Genomic DNA, 23,927 nt, shown 5'->3' with positions numbered 1-23,927 from the left:
TCCCCTAGGCTGTGGCTAAGCCATGTCTCCGCAATATCCTTTCTTTCAGGAGTGCTAGTTCTGCAAGGTTCGCAGGAGAGCTTCTGTTAAGTCTGGAAGGTAGGAGACGACGTACTGGCAGAAGTAAAGATGTGAGGACGAGGCGTGAGTCGTGCTTGGGTAGTTCAGTTGGTAGAGCACCTCTCAGCCGTCCGCAGCTCGCGGTCGTGCGGTAGCGTTCTCGCTTCCCGCGCCCGGGTTCCCGGGTTCGATTCCCGGCGGGGTCAGGGATTTTCTCTGCCTCGTGATGACTGGGTGTTGTGTGATGTCCTTAGGTTAGTTAGGTTTAAGTAGTTCTAAGTTCTAGGGGACTCATGACCACAGATGTTAAGTCCCATAGTGCTCAGAGCCGTTTGAACCAGTCACTTCTCAGCGAAAGGCAAAGGTCCCGAGTTCGAGTCTCGGTCCGGCACACAGTTTTCATCTGCCAGGAAGTTTCATATCAGCGCACACTCTACTGCAGAGTGAAAATCTCATTCTGGAGGCATTTAACCTGACCTGTCACAACCTGTTCCTTGTACCTTCAGTTGTTGCACGTATTTTCACTTTTATAACACTACGCAGCAGTGATTTGGTACTGGGTGAAAATAACACGATTTTTCAATCATAAATGTTGTACGACGTCTGGATTTAAAGTTATAACTGAAAGTGATATGATATTAAAAGCCTGTACATTGGCTAACACGTGGCTGCATCAACGAGTCGTGTCTGACGTACGATTGTGTGAATGTGTATTCATGTGTGTGTATTCTCAAGATTACTCTGCTTTATGTGACTGTGGAAAGATAAGTGTGTAGTAGTAAAAAGAAACAGGCAGACTTGGACAAGATGCAACTACTTCACGACGATTTCTATATTGTCTGCGAACAAAAGCATACAGGGAGGTTTAAAAATGTTTTATAAAATTTGTTCCCGTGCATTTTTTCCTGATCGTCCAACAATTTGATTCGGAGTTGACTAGAGAATAGTTCGTGCTAGTGTGGTTCTGCGTTTTATCAATCAACAGTCGCAGCAATATGCATTTAACTGATTTCCTATAAGACGACTCGGTAAATCGGTCTATCGTTATTCAGAAAACGAAAGGTGAATATGTGCAGCTGTGTGAATTGTCTGGACTGCTTTTCTATATTTGTGGCTGGTATAAGACGTCCGACTAGCGCAAGAACATGACCAGAAAGTTAAGTATAGGTTACAAACATTACTTCGGATTTGAAATCGGAGATTAAACAAAATCTTGGGCTCCTCATCTCTGTTGCACCGTCTGTTATTCTGGCCAAAACCAGTGGTTAAACGGTAAGGGAAATCGAATGACTTTTGCTGTTCCCATGATTTGCCAGGAGGAGAAAGACCACCACTCGGCTTGCTATTTCTGCTTGACCATCATATCCGGGTACAACAAGAAGAACAAGTCAAAAATCGTGTATCTGGATTGTGAGTCTGCTCTACTGCCTGTAGCACATAGTACAGATTATCCAGTACTAATTCTTCCTTCAACCGATGCAATGAACGACGTATAAAGTGATGCTGAAAGTACTGGTAGTGACTCTGGAGCTATGGAATACATGAATAATCCCGACAATGACATTATAAAGGCACAGTTGATAAGCCAAGCCGAACAGGACGACCTAGTTCGCGAATTGTCCCTGTCGAAAGAAAAGCCTGAGCTGTTGGGTTCCAGACTGAAGGACTGGAACTTACTAAAGAGAGGTGCTACAGTTACGAATTTTCGAGATCACGACATGAAATTCGCAGCGTACTATGCTGTTGAACGTGATGCTTGCTACTGTCATGACGTGACAGGACTCATTAAGGAACTACATAACAAATACTCAGCAGAAAAGTGGACATTTTTGTTGACTCTACGTCAAGCAGTCTCAGAGCTTCACTGCTACACAATAGGAACCAGGAATCATCAATTCCTATTGCTCGTGCCGTGGGAATGAAGGAAACCTACGAAACAATGAACACTTTCTTGATCCTCATTATGTGCTCTAAGCATAATTTGAATGTTTGCGGGGGATTTGATGGTTGCACCCTTCCGTTAGGAAAACAGACTGGGTATACAAAGCACATGTGATTTCTTTGCCTGTGGAATAGTCGCGATGACAAGAATCACTACATAGTGAAAAACTGGACACCCAGAAATTCAGCTGCAGACAGACAGCCAGTTCAACATGTACATCTTGCGGAACGTAATGAGATTTAGCTACCTCCATATCAAACTGGGTCTTACGAAACAGTTTGTTGTAGAGACAGTTAAAACAAATTGTGATCTTCAGTACCTAAAAGGCAAGTTTGGATGGATGAAAACTGACGGAAAACTGAAATCAGGAGTCTTCGTTGGACCAGAAACACGAAAATTGATTCAAGGTCCACAATTCAGATTTGAGCTCACGGAACGAGAGCAAGCAGCTTGGGACGCATTTTCGCTTGTCGAGCACAACTTTCTTTGGAACCACAGAGCAGACAACTATGCAGAAACTGTGGACAATTGCTAACAGCCTTCCAGAGCCTCAGTTGCCGAATGTCACTAAAGATGCATTTCTTGCATTCGCATCTCAGCTTGGTGAAAGATTCCACGAGGAGATGTTCACCATGCAAGCAAGATGTCATGCCGCTTCAGTACCAACATGATGGGGGATTACTGTCGGTTTTTGCAGAGAACAGCAGAAGCTCTACACACTTTTAAACCAAGACTTTGTGAGCCTTAGTGTAACTAAGGGTCCCTGACATTGGCAATTCAATTTAGTTAATAGCATTATTCTTGATAACGTTTATACGCGCATAACCTTTTTTCCTGACGTGCCAGAGCATATCCGACTGCAGCTCTGTATTCAGCGCATATGAATTACTATGAGGAACATATTTTCAGCCAAGCAGCAGTGAAAAAAATTATTTTATTGCGTAATGTAATTTATTGTTTTACAATTTTTATGGTTTTATTCTTCCATTGTTTTTTTAAAGATACTATTTAATCACACTTCATACAGTTCTATGTCCTCTACATACCCAACTTGCATAATTTTGCGATTTTGATGTCTTTCACAATTTATCCATCCATCCTTCTAGGTGCTGAGATTTTTTGTAAAATTTTATTTTATACTTTCAAAGTTCCACATTTTTGTTATCTTAAGGTACTAATTAATTTTCGTTACCTTATTCCAACTTTTATAATCTACTGCTTTATCCCTTCTTACACTTTTACACTTCCATTCTGGTATTTTGACAGAAGAACGTATAAATGTTGTTTTTACTATATTAGCCCATCTCTTGTTAAACACATAGTAACGTCGCCACTATCACTCCTTCCCCCTCCTTTGCCACTCTACCTCCCTCCCCCTCCCTTGCCTTCTTTTCCTGCTCTCAATCTCCCACGCTCCACTTTATAATTTTATTATTTTATGCCATGTACATTTTACATCTTCACTGTCTAGGACTATTAGTATTTTAGTGAGAAGTTTTAGATAATTATACTTTCTATATTTTTAGAAAGACGTTTTTTGTTGAACTCATGACATCCCCAACACCCCGTCCCTGTTTCCTTTATCCTCCCTCAATCAGCTCCATTCCATTAACCCTTACCCCCTCCTCCCCTCCCCCTACCTATTTAAAACACTGACCGCAAATGCAAAACACAGTAGTCTGATATGTGGCTCTGAGTAGAAAAAACGGGTTGTTGATGCAAATACTTACGTAAATTCTACATTTAAGTACAATTTTATCTACTTCTTTCAGAATATTTGATTGTATGTATTTAGTTTTACTTTGTTTTAGATCTGAAGATGGTCCTGAGTGATCTCAATATTTAATCTAATTTAAATGAGCAACTCAGATGGAACAATAAATGAGATTTATTTTGACTGTCAACTGTTGTTTCTCGCGCGATGAATATTTCGGCTAGAGGGAAAATTTCAATTACTGCACATTCCTTGTAAAGAGTGTCTTACATTATTTTGATGGTTCACTACTGCTGGGTCATCTGTCGAAATTATTCAAAACATTGCACACTTGCAAAATAAGCATCGCATTTCAAGCACCTGAAAGGATCTTTTCCTACACTTCTTAATTACTGTAAAAAAACTGGGGAATTATTTATTGAACGAGGCTTTAACATGTTGGTGTTTTACCCGATGTGTTCAACTTTAGTTTTCTACCGACAGAATAGTTATGTACTACCTACAAAACTCGAACATTTTAACTAGGGATAGAAATATTGACGAAATTACTTTCAAGCAGCTTTGGAATGTCTTATTGATTCATTAGGGGTCTGTGCAGACCAGATAAGACAATTTTTTTTTTCTAGCAATGTCAGTATTTGGTTAACTAAGGAGCCGCATTTGCACAATAATTCCACTATATAAGTCTTACTTTCGGAGTGAAAAATATCTTGTGATTTGATGAGACTGCATGCAGAGATGGATTTTAATACAATTTCGTATTTAAAACTGTAGCGATTATAATCAACCATGTTTAAAGGAGCATCGAACGTGCTAATTTTCTGGATGGGGGATGACACAGATCGTTAATGTGAAATGTTTTAAATGAAGGGCAAAAAAGCGATATCAATGAGAATTAAAATAATATAATTTGAAGGTTGGGGCAGTTATGCAAGTAAAAATTTTTTTTCTTATTGGGGGATAAAAGGTCGTTAAATGCAAAGATACATATGACTATACGGACACTGACAGCAGACATGGTAAATGCTTCAGGGGTGGAGCAAGACATTATACATTAGGTTTCCTGGCACTCATTACTTTTAGGTAGTGGAGGAGATTTAACATTGAATCCAAGGCATAGGGAAATCCAAATCAGAGTACTTACACGAAAACAAGTCCTTCCGACCTTCTTCCTCTAAAGGCAGAATAAAAATTACAAAGATTAGTTACGCCAAAAGCATTAGTGCTTTTCAGATATAATAACAAAAATAAAATTATATGGACACGTTACTGCTATAAAATGCTGCAGTTACTCTATTAATGCTACATTAGAATAACAATCGTCGTCATGAATATTGAAGCTCTTATTTTCAAGTGTTTTCGAGATATAAATAAAAGCCATAGTACGAGAGGCAAATTGTATGAAGTGCAGGTAAAACATCATTTCAACACAACAGATTTTTCAGATTCCTTATATTAAAGAGGATTTATAGGTCACAATTCACGTAACAGAAATTCCACTATCAGATAACACAAATTATTTATAGTTACAAATCTAGTCAACATATAATCAATTTTTATTTAACATAATGGAAATTTCAATTTACCTAAATCAGCGACAGTAAAAAAAATCAGCCGATGAAAGATGAAAACTTAAAAATACATCAGGATATAAATTACATTACTTAAACACTAACTGTGTTATAACTAAAAGCAATGTTCTAGAAAAATTATCTGTGCCAGAATGAATAAAACTAAAAGATTGCGCTGCAGAATTTGGAATTGACACATACATTATTTCACAACAAAATGCATCTCAAAACTAAGTATCAAAAAGATTATAGACATTAAAAATTGAGTGGTTGTTTTATCTTTATGAGAATACAAAGCGTGCAAGCGAGTTAAGCCAAAGCGAGGTAGCCATAACTGGAAGTCATTTTGCGGTACAGAATAAAAACGGCTGAACGCTTCAATCATCTGCATTTTATTTTGAGGTTCCATTCGTCTTGTATACCCATTTGAATCCCATCGACAAACTATAAGCAGAATACTCCAATACCTTCAGTACTTATTACAATGTTTGTAATGCTTTTTAGATCATTCCGTTTCATGTGTCCTTCGCTATAAAACTAACACATATTCCGTCGGTCTCTCTCTCTCTCTCTCTCTCTCTCTGTCTTTCTCCTATGATGCTTAATTCCCATATTTCTCATTTTTTATGGCTGGTAACGCTGTGTTTCTACCTTCACATGTTCACGTATTTTTCAGTATCACACTGTAGCATCACCATCGAAATGTATCTAACTTCTTGGTTTCTGTGTTTTCCACTGGGCTAGTTTTACTTTCAGGCAGTGAATTGTCTATAAATGGCTTTCTTGAACCACTACCTATGTTCCAGCTTAGTAAATTTCTTCGCTAGAGGAGAGTTGTTCTCACCCGTGACAAACAGCTTTATACGACTGAACTGCTCCTTACATTTTCCTTTCCCCTTGTAACGTCACACTGATAATTGTTAGCTTTTTCTGCGTGTAATTCTTCATTCGTTTCCTATTTACTTTATTTGTAGTTGCCGCATTTTTCACTATACACCCTCTCAATTCAACTTAGTAGCCCACAATGTTTCCTTATCCTCTGTGGAAAAAAGCTGTATAATACGGATGTAGAAGCATTTTGACTCGTACACCATAGCCTTTGGCAATTCTTCGACTCAATTTGTTCTTATTAAATATAAAATATAAGCAGTAATAGTGATAAACTGGAAGTTTCGGTTTCGTGTAGTTTCAATGTTAAAATGATATAAGCTTCTAGATTTTTCACTATTTCCTTTCCCAGATTCCGCGTGAAAGTATTACATAAAGAGTAATTCAGTTTCCTTATCTTGGAGATGTTATACAGACCTAATAAAATGTGAACATTTTCTCTTGATCTCTTTTTCAGAAATGTCGGGAGTAGGCAGAATAAAATTTTGCAGCTGACGTTAGCTGTCCTAAATCCAGTTGCCGTAATCACTTGTAGCTGAAACCTATTTGTTGTGACTCAAGGCGAAAATAGTGAAATAATGGTGCAAAGGAAATGATAATAAACTTTTTTTGAAGTTAGCAGTGCTCTAATTTTCAGGCTACCAGCATGTTTAGAATGACGTGCAGTGACAACTAACGTATCTGCTGCTAATTACAGCTTTGTAAATAGACGTCTAGTGTCATATACGTCTGACCATGAACGAACGAATAACAGACCACGTTCCACGGCCGATCAACAGCAGCTCTGTTGAGTCTATTAAATGAGTGAGTATGATATCCTAGCCAAAATTACGATGTTATTGTTCACTGAAGCTTTCCACTGCCAGCTTAGCTTGTCCATGTGTAAAGTAGGCGCAATGTGGTGGCATTGGAAGGAAAAGATTACCACAGAGAGAGATGGAAGCAGAATTCATTTCAGTGCTAGCTCGCGCATTCCCTCGGGAGTCATAACTTTGGCTGTCTCCGCCTCCATGAATAACTCCCGCAGTCTGTCTCGGAGACTCTCTGCCATAAAAAACGTGGGCAATGACAGAGCGTCGTCCTGGTACGCTGCACGTACTAAGCGAGTCCTCAGCTTTAGTGTGTGTACACATACACACATACACTAAATATGGTTGACATCGTTCAAGTGTGGGATCGATCTAGAGTAATATGAAATATAGAGGCAAAAAGCTTCAACAGCCAAGGTCGCTAATTATAATACTATTTTTCGTCACTGGTTTCGGCAAATCTAAGTAGCTATCATCGGATCTGTAAAGCATAAATATTGCAAATTACACTCATATTCATGTCAGATGCATTAAGGTGCATATTTTTTATTTTTTTTAGTTTTTAATTTTTTTAAATCAAACTTCTTATGTAATTATAAAAGAACATATGTTATATCAGCACCAATACCTATTGCTCATACAGTCACAATAATTATAAGGCACGTATAATGTGAAAAATATATAGCCGCTGAACAAGCTTACAGAAGACCACTCGAAGTCTAGGTGAGTGAAACAATGCAAAAAGTACATTCATAACATGCAGGTAACAAAGGGGAACCACTAAAGTATTGCATTCTTAAAATAAACACGTTCCTCATCATTACGAAGTGTCGTATTCATGATCTATGGAACAAGTACTAATCTAATCTAATCTAGACTAATATAAAAAACAAATCACAATATTTTTTACAAACTTTTTTAAAAATAAATAAAAGGAATTTTGTGAATTCAATGTACTCTGATATTATGTCAAACTAACACACTGGAATGCTGTACATATTATCGGTGTACTTCAGATTACTGACAGCCTTCCTTGTGCTAATAACTGTATACAGTTCACACCTAGACCTCGAGCTACCTTGATCTTTTATGGTTTTTGTAATATTTATATATACTTTAATCACAAATATTTTGATATTATACTTACATCAGTAAGTTGCAAATGTGAACCTATCCACTCAGTGTACAAGAAAACAGATAACACAAATTCGAACAACGACAGAGAGATCTCCTTCTACAAGTTACCTACAAAATTTTCTCAGTGTTATTATTCCAGAGAACACAAGATAGTTAGAGCACAATTGGTGGATACCAGGCGGGCTTCCGCCTCGGTCGTACATGCATAGAGCAAATCTTCAACCTGAAAACAATTCTAAAATACAAGGCTATCAAGAGCATATTCAACATCGTAGAAGAACGTGGACTCTACCTAAAAACGCTACGGCTAATCAAACAGAGATTGGCTGGCACAACATCCAGATTTAAATTAGTGGGCAGAATCTCTGAATCCCTCATGATCAAAACTGGAGTAGGCCAGGGCGACGGATTATCCCCAATGTTGTTCAACGTAGTCCTGGACCGAGTAATGACGGAATGAGAAAAAGAACTGAAAATCCCAGGATACTTGCAACCAATACGTCTAGAACGATCCCAAGACAAAACAGAAATCTCAAGCATAGCTTTTGCAGACGACCTGGCCACACTCTCAGGTAAAGAAGCAACAGCAGCCAAGCAAATAGAAATACTGAAAGAATGGGCAGAAAAAGTTGGCATGCAAATCCCCTACCAGAAGTCTGAATTATTATGCTCAAAATTAAACATTCAAAAAGTAGACACATAATACGGCAAAGACAAACAGAGTTACATATTTCAAACGTCTCTTTGAAATCTTCGAAGCTGCAGGAGGAGAAAAGATCTCTCAGAAGACTCGTCTACAAAACGGCATATATAACAAGAAATCCATATCCATTCAAACAAAGATAGGGGATAATCAAGCCTGTAATATTTTATGCAAGTGGGACACTTACACTCCATACGAAAAGCGACATGGAAAGTATACTGAAGGAAGAATGCAACCTCACGAGACAGCTTATAGAAGAGGGATACAGATTATACTTTAGGAAAACCACACAGAAGGTGTCAAATCCATCAGAAAAAGAAGGTTTAAGTTTCCAGAATGGGATTTTCACTCTGCAGCAGAGTGTGCGCTGATATGAAACTTCCTGGCAGATTAAAACTGTGTGCCGGACCGAGACTCGAACTCGGGACCTTTGCCTTTCGCGGGCAAGTGCTCTACCAACTGAGCTACACTGTGGGATGTTTCCATTTTGTAAACATCCCCCAGGCTGGGGCTAAGCCATGTCTCCGCAATATCCTTTCTTTCAGGAGTGCTAGTTCTGCAAGGTTCGCAGGAGAGCTTCTGTAAAGTTTGGAAGGTAGGAGACGAGGTACTGGAAGAAGTAAAGCTCTGAGGACGGGGTGTGAGTCGTGCTTGGGTAACTCAGTTGGTAGAGCACTTGCCCGCGAAAGGCAAAGGTCCAGAGTTCGAGTCTCGGTCCGGCACACAGTTTTAATCTGCTAGGAAGTTTCAAGGCTAAAGTTCTATGGGCACATCAACAGGTTACTATCAACAACAGTCACCAACAGAATTATGACATACATACAAGGCATCAAATCAACAATGCCATGGATCACACAAGTGAAACTTGACCTAGAAAAAGCACAAATCAATCAAATAGAAATTCAAGACTGAAACATGTACATGGAATATTGCGTCAGTGAATGAAGTCCCAAAGAAACCTGGACGAAGAGCACTGAGGTCAGAAAGAAAATCCAAGGAGGAAAAATGAAAGAATCGTGGAAGTTCGGAAAGAATGCTCAACTGAGGAAGAATTCTTTGCGTGATCCTACAGAGTCTCGATGCAAATAATAATAATAAAAAAATGTATATAGGCCGACTGCATTCTTTTGTCGATTCCTTGGACGTAACTTCTTCCTTATGCTTTATAATTTACGACCGTATTTCTATACGTTTACTACTACAGAGCCACCTGCTGGTAGTTCGTAATACCGTTGCTTTCACTTGGGATCTTCAGTCTCCTTTCATATGTCGTGTGAACATGAGCCAGTGCAGACGGTGCAATATGTATGTTATTTTATGTAGATCTTGTTTTGTTACTGACATGTCAGTCAATCACTCTCTGTAGGTTCCTTGAGTGACTTGTCACGACTTGACGCGATATATTGTACATATGACAGAGATGTATTGAGATTTATGTTGTGTACATCAATTTTTTGCCTGTCTTGGTTATGAGTCTAATTCGCGGTATATATACATCACAGATGCGATGATAGCAACATAGATATACCGAAACCAGTCATCAAAAATAACGTTACCAGAATGAAAAATGCTCTTATCGTAGCACAAAAAAGGCAAGTATGTCCCGGGAAGCGTTAGGGTAGCATTTCGACTTAACTGGCACCTTCAGAGGCATTTCAATAAAAATTATTGACATATACGCGTTTTTTTACTTGTTAATATTGAAAGGGTACAGTACCGCCGGCACTGAAAATAGGTACAACATACTTCATTATTTTTGTCAGAACAACACATTTTTTTGTAAAATAACTCAATTTCAATTAATACAGCGAAGCCGGATACCAGAGTGGGAAAGAATGACAATTTATTTATTTAATTGATCACATGTGCACTCCCAGAAAATAAATCCCTACATCCAGTTTGGTGAGATCTGTGAAATGAATGAATGTATGGTCTGCTAACCGCAGATAGTGAATGTGAATTTATGATCCTCTTTGAGACGATCCTTTGGCCACTTTTGGTGGGACCAAAGAGATGAAATTTACCTGAGCTTTGAGTGCCTGAAATGTGGCTGACCAATACGGTAGCATGGTCTTCCCCCACCTCGACAGAGGTGCGAGATGACCTGAGGAACGGCCATGTTTCGGCACTCTGCCGCTGGATCTTGTGCTGTTAAGACCTGTTTCAGTTGTGCTCCATAAAGACAAAAGAGTAGAGACATGGTATGCATGTGGAATATTTAAGAGTAGTTTAAAATAATAATTTCTCTATTTCAGGAACTTTTGTGGGGCGAATTAAATGTCAGGGAGGTAATATTAATGGGACTGTAGTAATCTACGGAAGTGACCAACGGTCACAATGAAACCACTTGTAGCAATAAGTTGAAATACTTCCGTGTGCTTAAGTTAAGCTGAATTACTAGCGTGTGTACAATAAGTTGTAATATTTAAGAAATAGCGTGTGTACCACAAGTTGAAATATTTAAGAAATGGCGTGTGCAGGACTTGAAATTAGAGACGAGTACTTCCACGTGGTGAGTACTGTGTGAGTCTCAATCTGTGTATGAGACAAAGGATAAAGAGAAGTACTCGTCCATGGTATCAGTTGAGGACTCGCGTGTGTGATGAATATGTTCTTAATATTACTTTGCGTGATATGATTCCGTGTGACGCTAGATTCAAACTCTGAGAGAGAAGCAAGGTGAGTCGGCCGTCTATCCAGCAACGCCACTTGGCTTGCATTGCACAGGAAGACGTGCATATATCTCCAAAGTTCATTGTAGGAAAGTAGAATTACAAATTGGGGCAGTGTCGTGTGAAACTGGGATAAATACTAATTGAAGTGGGAAAGCTGAAAGTGATAGTGTTGTGACTATTTAGTGTATTGTATTCCATGTTGTAGTGTGATGTATGTCACGTAATTTGGGTATGTGTGGTTTGCATGGGAGAGTAGCAAGGTAGTTTCAAAAGATTAGTGGGTTATGCTTGTTCCTTCTGTACAGCTCAATCTGGAGGAAAGTTTCGTGATGATGATCGAGAGAGTCGAAGTGTGAGATATAACAAAAGATCCACCATCCTATCCAGAAAGTGCACTGTAGCGTTAAATAATTTCGAGACCATAAGGTAGAGAATCACCAATGTAAAGCCATGCCCACTGGGCGGAATTTCTCATGTGTTATTGTTGTAGGTTGTAGAATTTGTGTGTTAGGTTATAGAATTTATCGGAATAAATAAGGTAGTGAAAAGAAAAAGATTGGTGGACTTTTCCTTCGAATTGCATGTTGTCATGATGTCCCGAATTTATAATGTGTGCGCCATTCATATTCAGTGCGGTGGCCACGTGTTGATAAAAGCCGTTAAATAAAAGACAAAAAAAGAAAATGTGGTATTGCCAGTGCGTAGTGAACAGTCAGAGTTCTGTAAATCACTGATGGTCAGATGTGCGTTTCCGTTGCGTATTATTCATACAGGAGGATAACTTGTAACTTAAGTTTGAGTACGAGAGTTCATGTTACTCGATAAATAAGAATGAATCCACTCGCTTGGCAGACCACTCATCTTGCAGGCTTGAGTGCTTGATGCCACAGTATGAGCAAGGCATGTGGGTGCCTCTGAATATTACTAACCAAGTCACACAATACAATGTCTCGTGTCAAGTAAAGTAACAAGTCGTGTAATATGACACATGCCATCACTGCGCTATGGAAGTAGGGTTAACTCGCAAAACAGCGCGAATATATCAATAGGTTTTGATTTAAATGCCTTTGAGGCTGTGAGGTAAGTCGAAAAGCTAGTTCCCTTTTTTTTGCATGCCTCACTCTGCCCAGGATCTATTCGCCTTTTTTGTGCGACCATAGAAGAGTTTTTTATTCTAGTTCCCATCTTTTACTCTACCATAATTTTTGAATTAGATCGCCATACCTTGGCACCCAATGAAGATTGTTATTTTTACGAACAACGTTGTCTACATCTTGGCAATGGGTAACGCCTTCGCAAAACAACATGACAACCGTTAATCAGCTGTATTGTGCACCTTCTCACAAAAATGGAACCGATTCGCCTAAATGTGAAACACAGAAGTTGCGTGCGTACAAAAACTAAGAAAAACGTGATTTTTTCACTTAAAAACTGAATGAAGCTAGATTTTTGGAAGATAGTTTTCAATTTTATCGTAAGAATGCACTTTATATTTATTTGATTCACTTTAAACCATTTCCATGCATTCACTTCAGGTAGGAACGAATTTTACGTGCTACATTTAGCTCTATTTTAAACCATCAGAGATAGACAACTGATAAAATTATTGGATAAAAGAATGCGTTTTGGCTTGATGCATTTATCTACCTTTGTGAAAAATTTGGAAAGATTCATACAAGTGTAAAGCATACAAGTGGCGGCCTTGGAAAACCTCGCAGAAAAACGTGTCTTTTACACGTAAAAGCCGAAAGAAGCAAAGGTTTGGAAACGGTTGAAACTTACTGTAGGAAGAAGGTCCGATACATCGGTGAATCAAATCTGAACCATCAGTCTCGCACCAGGCCGGAGTTATTTAAGAGTGACTGTTTTTGCAAGTGAAACCCGAACGGTGCGCGTACAAATTTTTTCCTTATCTGAGAATTAAAATCTTTTACAAAAGAAATTAATCGTTTCTCACAGTTTGCGTTGGAGTTAAATCCGGCTTCTAGTTCAAACGTTGCTTAATAAACTGTAAAAGCAAGACAGATGTTCAAATGTTTATACACACAGACGCTGGTCTGGGCTAAACCAAAATCATTTCACCCCATGTTTCTAGCTGAAACAGAAACCGCCCTACAACCCCACCCCCTCCCCCCCAAACCACGATTCCTCGCAAAGCCTTTTCATATATAATTAGCTGTCTTGGCTGTTGAAGTTTTACTTCTATATTTTAAAATAAACTACCATCCCATGTGTTACTGGTACTTACTGTTGCAGAATTAAAGTAGAAATAGTACCCGCTCCCCTGTTGTTAGCAAAGTTTCCGGGAGGCTTTCGTCGGGTTTGCAAGTCAAATGCTGGAACTGGAAATCCACTCCAGAATATTCCCCAGTGGGACTGCTTGCGCCCCACTACCGGCTCGCCTGGTTTTCGGCTGAAAAGTTTCTCACTTCCCATTGCGTCATTATTGGAACAGCTAGGACAGGGAACCGAAAGTCATCATCGTCTCATCATCTGACCATCTTCATTTCCAGGGATTAGGATAACTGACTGTTCCGTCTTCTAGGATTCATGTTGAGTCCTTCTCATTTTGAGGTTACCAGGTTTTCTTCTATTTCTCGGCCGGTATCCCGACAGTTTTTCATCAGTCTTTCTTCTGGTATTCCGCTCACAAGCTCTTTCCACCCGTTTTTAGATTTCTCTGCTTCCTTTGCTTGTCCGCCTCGGAACCATAGCAATACATCCAGCACTCTTACAAGCTGATTGGGTGGTTAAAAAAGTCATTGGGATTGGTCTGGCACAGCGGTAACATTTTCGCTGTTGCTTCGGTTCGGCAGACTTTTTGAATTTTTGTAGGCAGGTTTCCTACGAGATGGTGAAAACTGATCCAGGACTGATTTCCACTTTTCCCATTAACGCTTCGATGGTGATACGCTGTTCATTCGACCACCAGGGCCTTCGTTTGCGATTCCCGGCTCTTCTTGAGAAGACGGTCTGCCACATCGTTCATCGTCATTCAGACTTACCTGACATCATTGCTAGCGTCTGTTCCACCTAACCACTCTATCGTATGTTGGTACTTTTTTGCCACACATCTACTAACTCAGCATCGCTTGTTGTAGCGTTGATCTCACTTACCTTTGATTAACTATCAGCTGATTAAGAAAGGTATTTTGTCCTAAAATTCATGCTAGACATGTTATACACGTTGTACCTTTTCACATGGCAGCTAACAAAATGAGTAATCTTACGTTTTCTTTAGCAGTTGCCTCTGAGTGTACGATGTCACAGGGACAAAAGCAGGAAGATCAGGAAGATGTGAGTATGTAATTTCTGATTTCTCTTTATTTTATTCGCTATCGTTCTTTTTGTTTCACATGGTTTGTTAGCATTTGTGCTAACAAGGGAAATTTAATATGATGCCATTATCTGTTTTACATGATGAACAATCGGAAAATTTTAACTTCGGATCGGTCTATGACGCATTTTCGGACAGCTCAAATGATGACACATTTCCCACCGTTAGCAACGGTAGCCCGATTCATAGAGAATTACGAATTATTATAATAGTGTCAAAATGATGCGGTTTAATATTTTTAGTTCTACTTTACTTCTACTTTTACTTTTACTTTTTCGTAGATATATATTTCAGCCGTCAATGAATTCTTTTACGTAGGGACACAAAAAAAGTATTATACTCCAACAGTACTAATAAAAACGAGAAAAAAGTCGTGTAAACATATGTCCCGAAGCAAATATTTGTTGAGATATGGATGACACTGTCCTATGATACCCATCCACGTACTTACGCTATAAGAGGTGTTCAATGTGGCTACCACTTATTCTTGTACATCCAAAAGCCCTCATTCCGTAACAAACACGATTCCTTGGGAACTTACTTGGGGATCCTCTGATTGGATGATCCCCACGCTCCTGTAAAGTGTGCGCGTCGTCGCTGCGTATGGAACACAAGATCTACGTATTTCCCATGGTCAGAAGTCTAAAGACGTAAAAGTCAGGTGAAAATCGAGGTCATCCTTAGGATCTCCTAAATCACCACTAATTCAACATCTGACTCCCGTCGTACGATAATAGAGTGCTGCCCTGTCGACAACAAACCACGTTCGTTGTCTTTCTGATAGGTTCTCCAAAAGTGCACAAAATTTGTCGTGGAGAAATTGGTGATAAACAGCATTTGTTAATTTGTCCAGTACAGTACAAGGTGATTCTAATTAAATTCAAACTTTCAAAACGCTATAGAAATAACACCACTAGTCAGAATGACGTCAAATTTCAACGGAATATTATCGGAGGAGGGGGAAATCGTATGGCAGAAGAAAAAAAATTGTGTGAAAATTGATCAATAGATGGCGCTGTATGTGTCCGAATACGTAAATAAAAATACCTATCATTCGCACGACCCAATGGTGTTAGTATAAACACGCCAAGTACACGGCTTTTCCTTCTTTAGCGTCTGCGACGTTCGCCGTGACTGTCTCAATGCAGTATCACGCTCTGCTTGTAAAGCTGTACTGCAAGAATGATGACTGTCCACCCGTCGCTCTGCAGAAGTTCCGGACACTGAAGGGTTTGAAAAAAGGTATTGATCCAATGACTACTGTGGGTCTGGAGAAAATTATTCAGAAATTCGAAAAGACGGATTCTTTTGGTGTGCAATCTGTTAGAGGGAGAAAACGAACTGATTCGACGTCAGAGGAAGCAGTGGCTACAGTAATGCAGAAGGAGACGAGTAGCGCTGTGCAAACATGTAGTGCACGTAGAATTGCTCGAACATTGGACATACCCGTGAGCCCGGGGCCTAAAATCCTACGAAACATCCTTCTTTGTATCCACTCAAAATTACCCATGTGCACGAGTTGCTTCCTGTTGATTTGCCAGCAAGAGAGACCTTCGCTTTAGAATTTCTCGCTCACATGGAAGTGGGCGATTATTGGCCCGGTCGGAGTGGCCGAGCGGTTCTAGGCGCTACAGTCTGGAACCGATCGACCGCTACGGTCGCAGGTACGAATCCTACCTCCGGCATAGATGTATGTGATGTCCTTAAGTTAGTTAGGTTTATTTATTTCTAAGTTCTAGGCGACTGATGACCTCAGAAGTTAAGTCGCATACTGCTCAGAGCCAATTATTGGCCGTGGAAGATTTAGTGGAAGCCCACTTCCATCTGACAGGATATGTCAATACACAGAATTGTCGAATATGGGCAACGGAACATCCACACGCAAATCAACCAGCACCACTTCATCCTGAAAAGGTCACTGTGTGGTGCAGGTTTGCGGCATCAATTATCACAGGGCCGTATTTTTTCGAAGAGACAGGTGCTTCCAGTCCTGTTACCTGTACCGTCACTGGTAAGCGCTATGAGTGTCTTTTGCGCAACCACGTCATTCCAGCTCTCCAACAGCGTGGATGTGTGGACGGAATCATTTTTATGCAAGATGGCACACCCCTGCACACTGCAAATCCAGTTAAGCAGCTGTTGAAAAGCCATTTCGGAAATTCTAGAATTAACAGCCGCCATTTCGCTACAGCCTGGCCGTCCCGATTACCTGATCTAAATCCGTGTGACTTCCGGCTGTGGGGGCTATCTGAAAGATGTTGTGTTCAGTATTTCGATTACAAACCTAGCTGCATTGAAGGCACGCATTGCTCAATACATTCTGAACGTGACCCCGGAAGCACTTCGATCACCTGTGGTACATGCTGTTTCTCGATTTAAACTTGTTGCAGAAAACGGTGGACAGTATATAGAACATGTTTTGCGCCAGTCACACGGAAATTAATAATCCGATTTGACTTTCATTGATGCTTTTTATGCGGTTTTTGGACTCAGGACAATTAAAAACCGATGTGATTGACACTTTTTATGCGGTTTTTGGCCTCAGGACAATTAAAAACCGATTTTTTCCACCGATGCGGTATGATCTAGCATGGTGGCTGGTTTACGTAACTAACAATATCACATCTATACACCCATGCACACCGAGTAGTACAGTTTGTTTAACGTCAAACGTACATCTTAGGCATTGTTGTATTATTCATTTGCAGTCGACCACTATTAAATTATGACTTATTGCTATATATTTTTCTTCTGCCATACGTTTTCCCCCTTCTCCGATAATATTCTGTTGCAATTTTCCATCATTCTGAGCAGTGGTGTTATTTCTACAACGGTTTGAAAGTTTAAATTTAATTATATGTCCCATTAAAGTAATACTCAGTCTTGAGTGTTGGGACATCTAGATCTCTTGTCTGTCTAGCATTAGAACGTACGGAGATGCTTTCGGAACTTGGGAGAAAAATACGGGATGGATACCCAGAAGATTTTGAGATGGCAAATGGGGTGGCGTGTGTTTGTCTGTGTCACAGAGCGTCTGTTTCATGAATATCAGATCAAATCATCTTCTCCATTCGAAAAATGTCTGAAGTAGCTGTGTTTTCTTATACGTCATTGCTTTCAAATATTACTAACCACCTAAGCAATTCAGCTGAGTTGTACATAATTTGTACGTAGTGGGACGTATATGCCCCAAAATACTTCAGAGAACGTGGGTGGTACATCAAAGCCAACTGGTACATCAAAGCCATCGTCAAATGTTTTGTTGTAAACTTGTGTGTGATATTTCAAGTTTTTCACTATCAGGAGAATAAATGCATTTTAGTACTCATTTGTTAAATTTTTTCCTTAATTGTCATTCCTATAAAATCATTTTACAATTAAAAATTTCTATCTGAAATTCTTATGTTCAAATGAAAATATTGATAGATAGGCTGGTGGGACACATCTGACGCAGTTCATCGACTTCTGAAATAGGTCAGCTTAAAATTTTTTTGGTAGTACGAGCGTATTACTTGTCACAAAGGGTGACAGTTTTTGACTTTTTATTTTTCAAGTACATGAAAAATAAATTTTAATCACGAAAGAGTTAATACCAAAGCGAACTTGATAGCTTACATACATGATCGCTGGAAGATTTATGTCTGCTCACATGCGTTTCCTGTGCTAAGTTATTATCCCATTCTGGGTGAAAGCCACATCATCCGCAAATAAAATGTAGACTATGAAATGAGGACCTTCAGAGCTGCATCACAGAAACTGCTGACAGAATTGTAACTTCGGTCTTGCGGCGTTATAGCCTGCACATGTTCTAAGTGATGAGGATAAAGTAACTGCCGCTTCATAATTAAGCAGGAAAGAGCCTGTTTTATGCCTGCAGAAGCTAACCCCGTTTCTTTCTTGATAGTCTTCTACTCGTCGTAACACTCTTTTTCTATATTTGGCATGAGACATGGATAAGATCGGCCAGCGAACCAGTACCTTTTTTCCTATGGAATACGTCGTTGAAAATGTCGTTTGCGTACTTGATCGGTGCCGGTCGATTAACGCCGTTGAATAAATCATAGCAGACTGCTTGTATAAGTTCTTTGACTTCCATGGCGAATGTCGTTTTGAATACAGTTGTTTTGGGTTTTATGCAGCGTCAGTGTAAAACACTAACGCAACTAAATTGCCAATGTTTCGACCTACTTGCTGCGGTCCTCTTGAGTTAACTGGCCAGAAGAGAACCGCAGCAAGTCTGTCGAATCGCCGGCACTTTAGTTGTTTCAGTGTTTTACAATGACGCGATCTAACACCGTAAATAATTCTATTGAAAATAACAATGCTATTTCTGTCATTTTCCACATGGAATGAGAGGGCACCCTGTTCAAGTTTTTCACACTTCAAGGGTATAACTTTTCCTTTTCCAACGCCAACAAGACTTCAGACACCGGCCACTTCTGCTTCTCTCATAACGCTCACGATCGGCAGGCAGTCCGTCTCCAGGCGCTCCTCCATCGGAGACAGTACGGAACGTGCGATGTAAGCGCTGCGTGGCTCTACCTACAACAGGCGTGTCCGTCGATCTAACAGCCTGAGTTGGCTCGCTACGGCCGGCTCACGGCGACTATTAGTGGCAAAAGTGAGAGTGAAAGGGAAGTGAGGGAATAGAGGGGAGGCAGGCGAGCTTTGCAACAAGTCTAATTCTACGGCCGATATTATCACGTTACACGGAGATGGATCGCTTCATTGTGCCTCGTTAATGCGCTTCCTGGCAAATTAATTTTCTAAAACTGTTGTGCTAATGATAAACGACAAATAAATCAAATTTACATCTAACTTAATATTTTGGTCAAGCGAAAACATGTGGCAGCTAAACACGAAACATGACATTCCCTACAACTGGTACACCATCTCTATGAATCCCGTTTCGGGACGAAATTTAAATTGATATAAAGCAGTATTTAATGACTATTTGTTAAACATAAAGATATAGGACGTCCTTGAATATTACTTATTTTGCTTATCATTGAAACCTAAATATCAGGTACCACTTTTTGGGCACTGCTTAATTTGAAGACAAACTTTGAAAAGGAACTCTGTCAGCGAGCTCCTGTGTCTGGATTTCGTCCTCTTCATTGCGTAAGAAAGCTGCATGCAGACTTATGTAGATTCAAACATCGACATGATCGTAGTTGCAGACTTGTGAAGTTATGAACGTTTATGTTGCGGGACTATTTTTTTATGAAATTTATGATGCAACTACCTGTCATACTTTAGGTTTTGTAAGTAGGCTGTTTATGTTTTCTCTATGTAAGTAGGCTGTTTATGTTTTCTTATTGGCAACGTTACGTAGCGCTCAATATGAAAATCACTGGCTGTGCTGTGTGCAGTCTGTCGCTAGTTTGCATTGTTGTCTGCCATTGTAGTGTTGGGCAGCGGCAGCTGGATGTGAACAGCGCGTAGCGTTGCGCAGTTGGAGGTGAGCCGCCAGCAGTGGTGGATGTGGGGAGAGAGATGGCGGAGTTTTGTAATTTTTCATAAACTGATATATTTATATATGATGATATTAAGGTAAATACATTGTTTGTTCTCTATTAATATCTTTCATTTGCTAACTATCCCTATCAGTAGTTAGTGCCTTCAGTAGTTTGAATCTTTTATTTAGCTGGGAGTAGTGGCGCTTGCTGTATTGCAGTAGTGGGAGCAGCGAAGATTTTTGTGAGGTAAGTGATTTGTGAAAGGTATAGTTTAATGTTAGTCAGGGCCATTCTTTTGTAGGGAATTTTGAAAGTCAGATTGCGTTGCGCTAACAAAATATTGTGTGTCAGGTTAAGCACAGTCGTGTATAAATGTTTAAAGGGGACGTTTCAGTTTATTAGCTCAGTTTCCACATTGTCAACGTCAGCTGAAAAGGAAAGTGAAATGACACTAAAATGTTCACTTAACTTTTCAGATTCCTTGAAACGAATCTCAACTTCGTGGAGGAACTCAATGAGTATACTAGCATTTTGATTTTGTTCAAAATTCCGCTCAATTCCCGTGTTTATAGATGATAGCATGGAGAAATGAGCAGTGTACCCATTTCCTTGCTGAACATTCTGCAAAGAGAATATCATTTTAAAGCTCTGAATGCTCACACATCTTTGAGATTATCATTCTTTTTCCTTGCAGTGCAAAATTCAGAACATTCATATGGTTGGTAATGTCACAGAGGAGTGCCACTTTTGCTATCCATCTTTCGATTTTCAGTTCTGCATCAGGGTTACCACTCGCTTACCACTCATGTCCATTAATACATCTGTTTCATTCCGAAGTTGAAGAGCTCTATCAAGGAATTTGTCTTGACTCATTCAGTATATTCCACTGTGATTGCTCACATCACACTAACTGATTTCCAATTCTTCCAAAAACGCTCTGAACTGGCGATGTTTGAGAGCATGGTAGTGGATGAAATATATTGTACTCATCGCTTCCCTCATATTACACTCTTAGCACATAAATTCTATTGGTGGAGAAGAATGTATTGCAAAAATCTCCCGTAGACCGCGTAACAATTTTACCGTCTCTTGAAGAACTGCTACGAAACCGATATTTCGGCCAACCACAGCACCTGCGCCGTCTGTAGCCACAGAAGCGAGATACTTCAATTGCTGGCCCATATTGTCAACACTCCCTAGCCTTCTTCGGAACAAATTCGTGGATAGACTAGCACTCCGCAAATGTCATTCGGCAAATGAGAAGAATCAGACACCTTATCTGAAACTTTAGTGGATATTTCTTGAATTCTGCTTCGAGCGTTTGAACGAGGGGGACTAACCGCCTGAAACTCTTTAGATCTCTCAGAAGATACAAACTCAGCTGCAGAAAGTATACATGTCTCTATAAACTCGCTCTTTGCCTTGCAGGCGTCCATAACATTTTGCGTGTAAAGTATTGTAATGCAGTTCTAAATTGAATTTTTTCATGCGTTCAGTGCTTTGAAGCACTCTGACAATCTCAAGCAGCATCGCACACCACAAATATTTAAGTATTCTTCGTTGACGTGTGGTAAATTGATGTTAGCGTATCTGACCTTCGGTTTCATGTTTCCTCCAACCATCATGCTACTCTGATAGAATTGAAGAGAGCCACTCTCCACTTTAGGCACTGAGCAGTAGATATTTAAGGCTACTCCAAACCTGACTATGGTCATAACTCCGAAGGCAGTACATTGTTTGCACTTCTTCTGCGCTACCTAATGACGTCTGACCGATCCACACAACGCGAACGGTCTCTACCTATGCTGCGAGCCAGCGTAGGCGCTCTTGCTCGCCGAACTACCTCCTGAACAGGCCTGGTCTGCAGTACAGCCAACAAACAGAAGCACGCATGTTGACAAGGCAGCCTCCAGCAGGAGCCGAGGCGCTTATCCCCCCCACAAACAACGTGCTTAACGACGACAACGACACTGCAGTCGTGGCACTGTCCTCCATCCTTGATCCACCTGCTCAAAAAATGCCGTTAGCATATTCTTCCGCCGGTGCCTATTTAAGACGCTTCTCGACTGCAAGCAGTCACGAGAAGCTCACTCTCCGGACTAACATCGGCAGCGCGTAGCGCCACATTAGTCGGAGCTCACGGCAGCCGCGCCTCACCGAATCGCCAGCCGTCACCCTCGGAGTCTTCACCTCCTGGGACGCTGGCCTCCCTCGGAGTCGGTTCCTCAATGGCCATCCATGAAAGGTACACAACAGTGTCTGCACCGATCTGCCAGCCATCACCCTTGCAATCTTCGGCTCGTCTGATGCTGTCCTGCCCTAGATTCGGTGTCCCCTGAACTGGTATTCTTCCATGTGAACCTTTAACTGTCTACGTCACGACGGACTATTGTCACGAACTACGTCAAGAAATCGTCATGACCCAGGAACGACAAACTCTTGATATCACCACATTCGTACCAGATCAGGAGGAACCATTTCAGTTGTATCTATCAGATTGTAAGTTACATGGAACCTCCTTCTTCGTATGCAATGTTACTTACATTTCATTCGCATGCTACTCGGAAATTCATCATTTATTGTGCGTACAGCCTACCACTCAAATATTATCTTTTTCATTTATGACGTCCTTTAGGCTACTGCCATAACACGAACAAACTTAGTATTTGTAAAACAACACAGTGCCAGTGTCAATAAATCCTGTGTTCTCCTATGATATACGTTTTATTAAAAGTGACATAGAATGTTTTTTTTTTCGAAGTACTAAGGTTGAATCTGATGATGGCTGTAGCCGAAACGATGTTGTAAATAAAGAAATGTATGAGAAATCACGAAGGCTTTATTCACAAAATACACACAATGACCGCAGACTCAGTCACAATAGATTCGGAATGTAAACTTTTAAATTGAAATCCCAACTAACTGGCTCGAATTTGACGCAAACCTACATGCTGTTAACGAGTTACATGCTGTTCACAAGTTAGAGAGTCGGTAAGGTTTCTCATTGGGCATGTGGTTATGAATATTTGTTGAACGTCTTTATTGGCCCACATATTCCTACAAGGACTTCATGGCGGTGAGGATTTCCGGGACTGCTTATGGATAACCCACTTGTGTAATGTTGGAGAACGTCGTACATGCGTGACGGGGAACAGTCACAAGTTGCTGTTGATGTAACACAACATGTAAGACACTAATGTGGTCCGAGGTGGATAGGTTGAACAGGGCCTGTATTTTGACCTCTACTGATCATCTGACGTCAGCCCTCTGAGTTTGTCTGTTCAGGGTAATTTGATAAGTGAAGTGCATAGCCATCCCGTCGAAATGTTTGAAGAACTGGAGCAGCGAACTAAACAGTCTTGTCAAGATTTGTGAGGTAACACGGGGTTGTATAAAAAAATTGCAACTCACAGTAGAGACGACTGTAGTTTTGAATTTAAGTGAGAGGGCAACAGTCGAAACACCTCCCTTAAGAGGTATAAGTGTAGAATGCTTTGTAACATGTAACGTGTGGAAGTAGTATCGTGTTTCTTGTTAAGGTACGTGATACGCAAAATATACTTCCAATTAGATAGGGACCAAATCTAAAAGTTGCACGTTTCATATCCATTTGTACTACTAACCGTTTTGAG

General features: G+C 40.2%; 1 protein-coding gene across 1 annotated transcript in view; it reads right to left on the bottom strand.

Moving 5' to 3' along the window:
- The window catches only part of LOC126474381 (octopamine receptor Oamb-like), a 524,955-nt gene that overhangs the window by 236,802 nt on the left and 264,226 nt on the right, over nt 1-23,927 (bottom strand). Inside the window, exon 4 of the mRNA XM_050101849.1 lies at nt 22,437-22,614. Coding sequence (XP_049957806.1) covers nt 22,437-22,614 — 178 coding nt within the window. The remainder of the gene's footprint in view (nt 1-22,436; nt 22,615-23,927) is intronic.

Source organism: Schistocerca serialis, chromosome 4, assembly GCF_023864345.2.
Source record: "Schistocerca serialis cubense isolate TAMUIC-IGC-003099 chromosome 4, iqSchSeri2.2, whole genome shotgun sequence".
Classification (NCBI taxonomy): domain Eukaryota; kingdom Metazoa; phylum Arthropoda; class Insecta; order Orthoptera; family Acrididae; genus Schistocerca; species Schistocerca serialis.
This window is presented reverse-complemented; position numbering and strand designations above follow the sequence as displayed.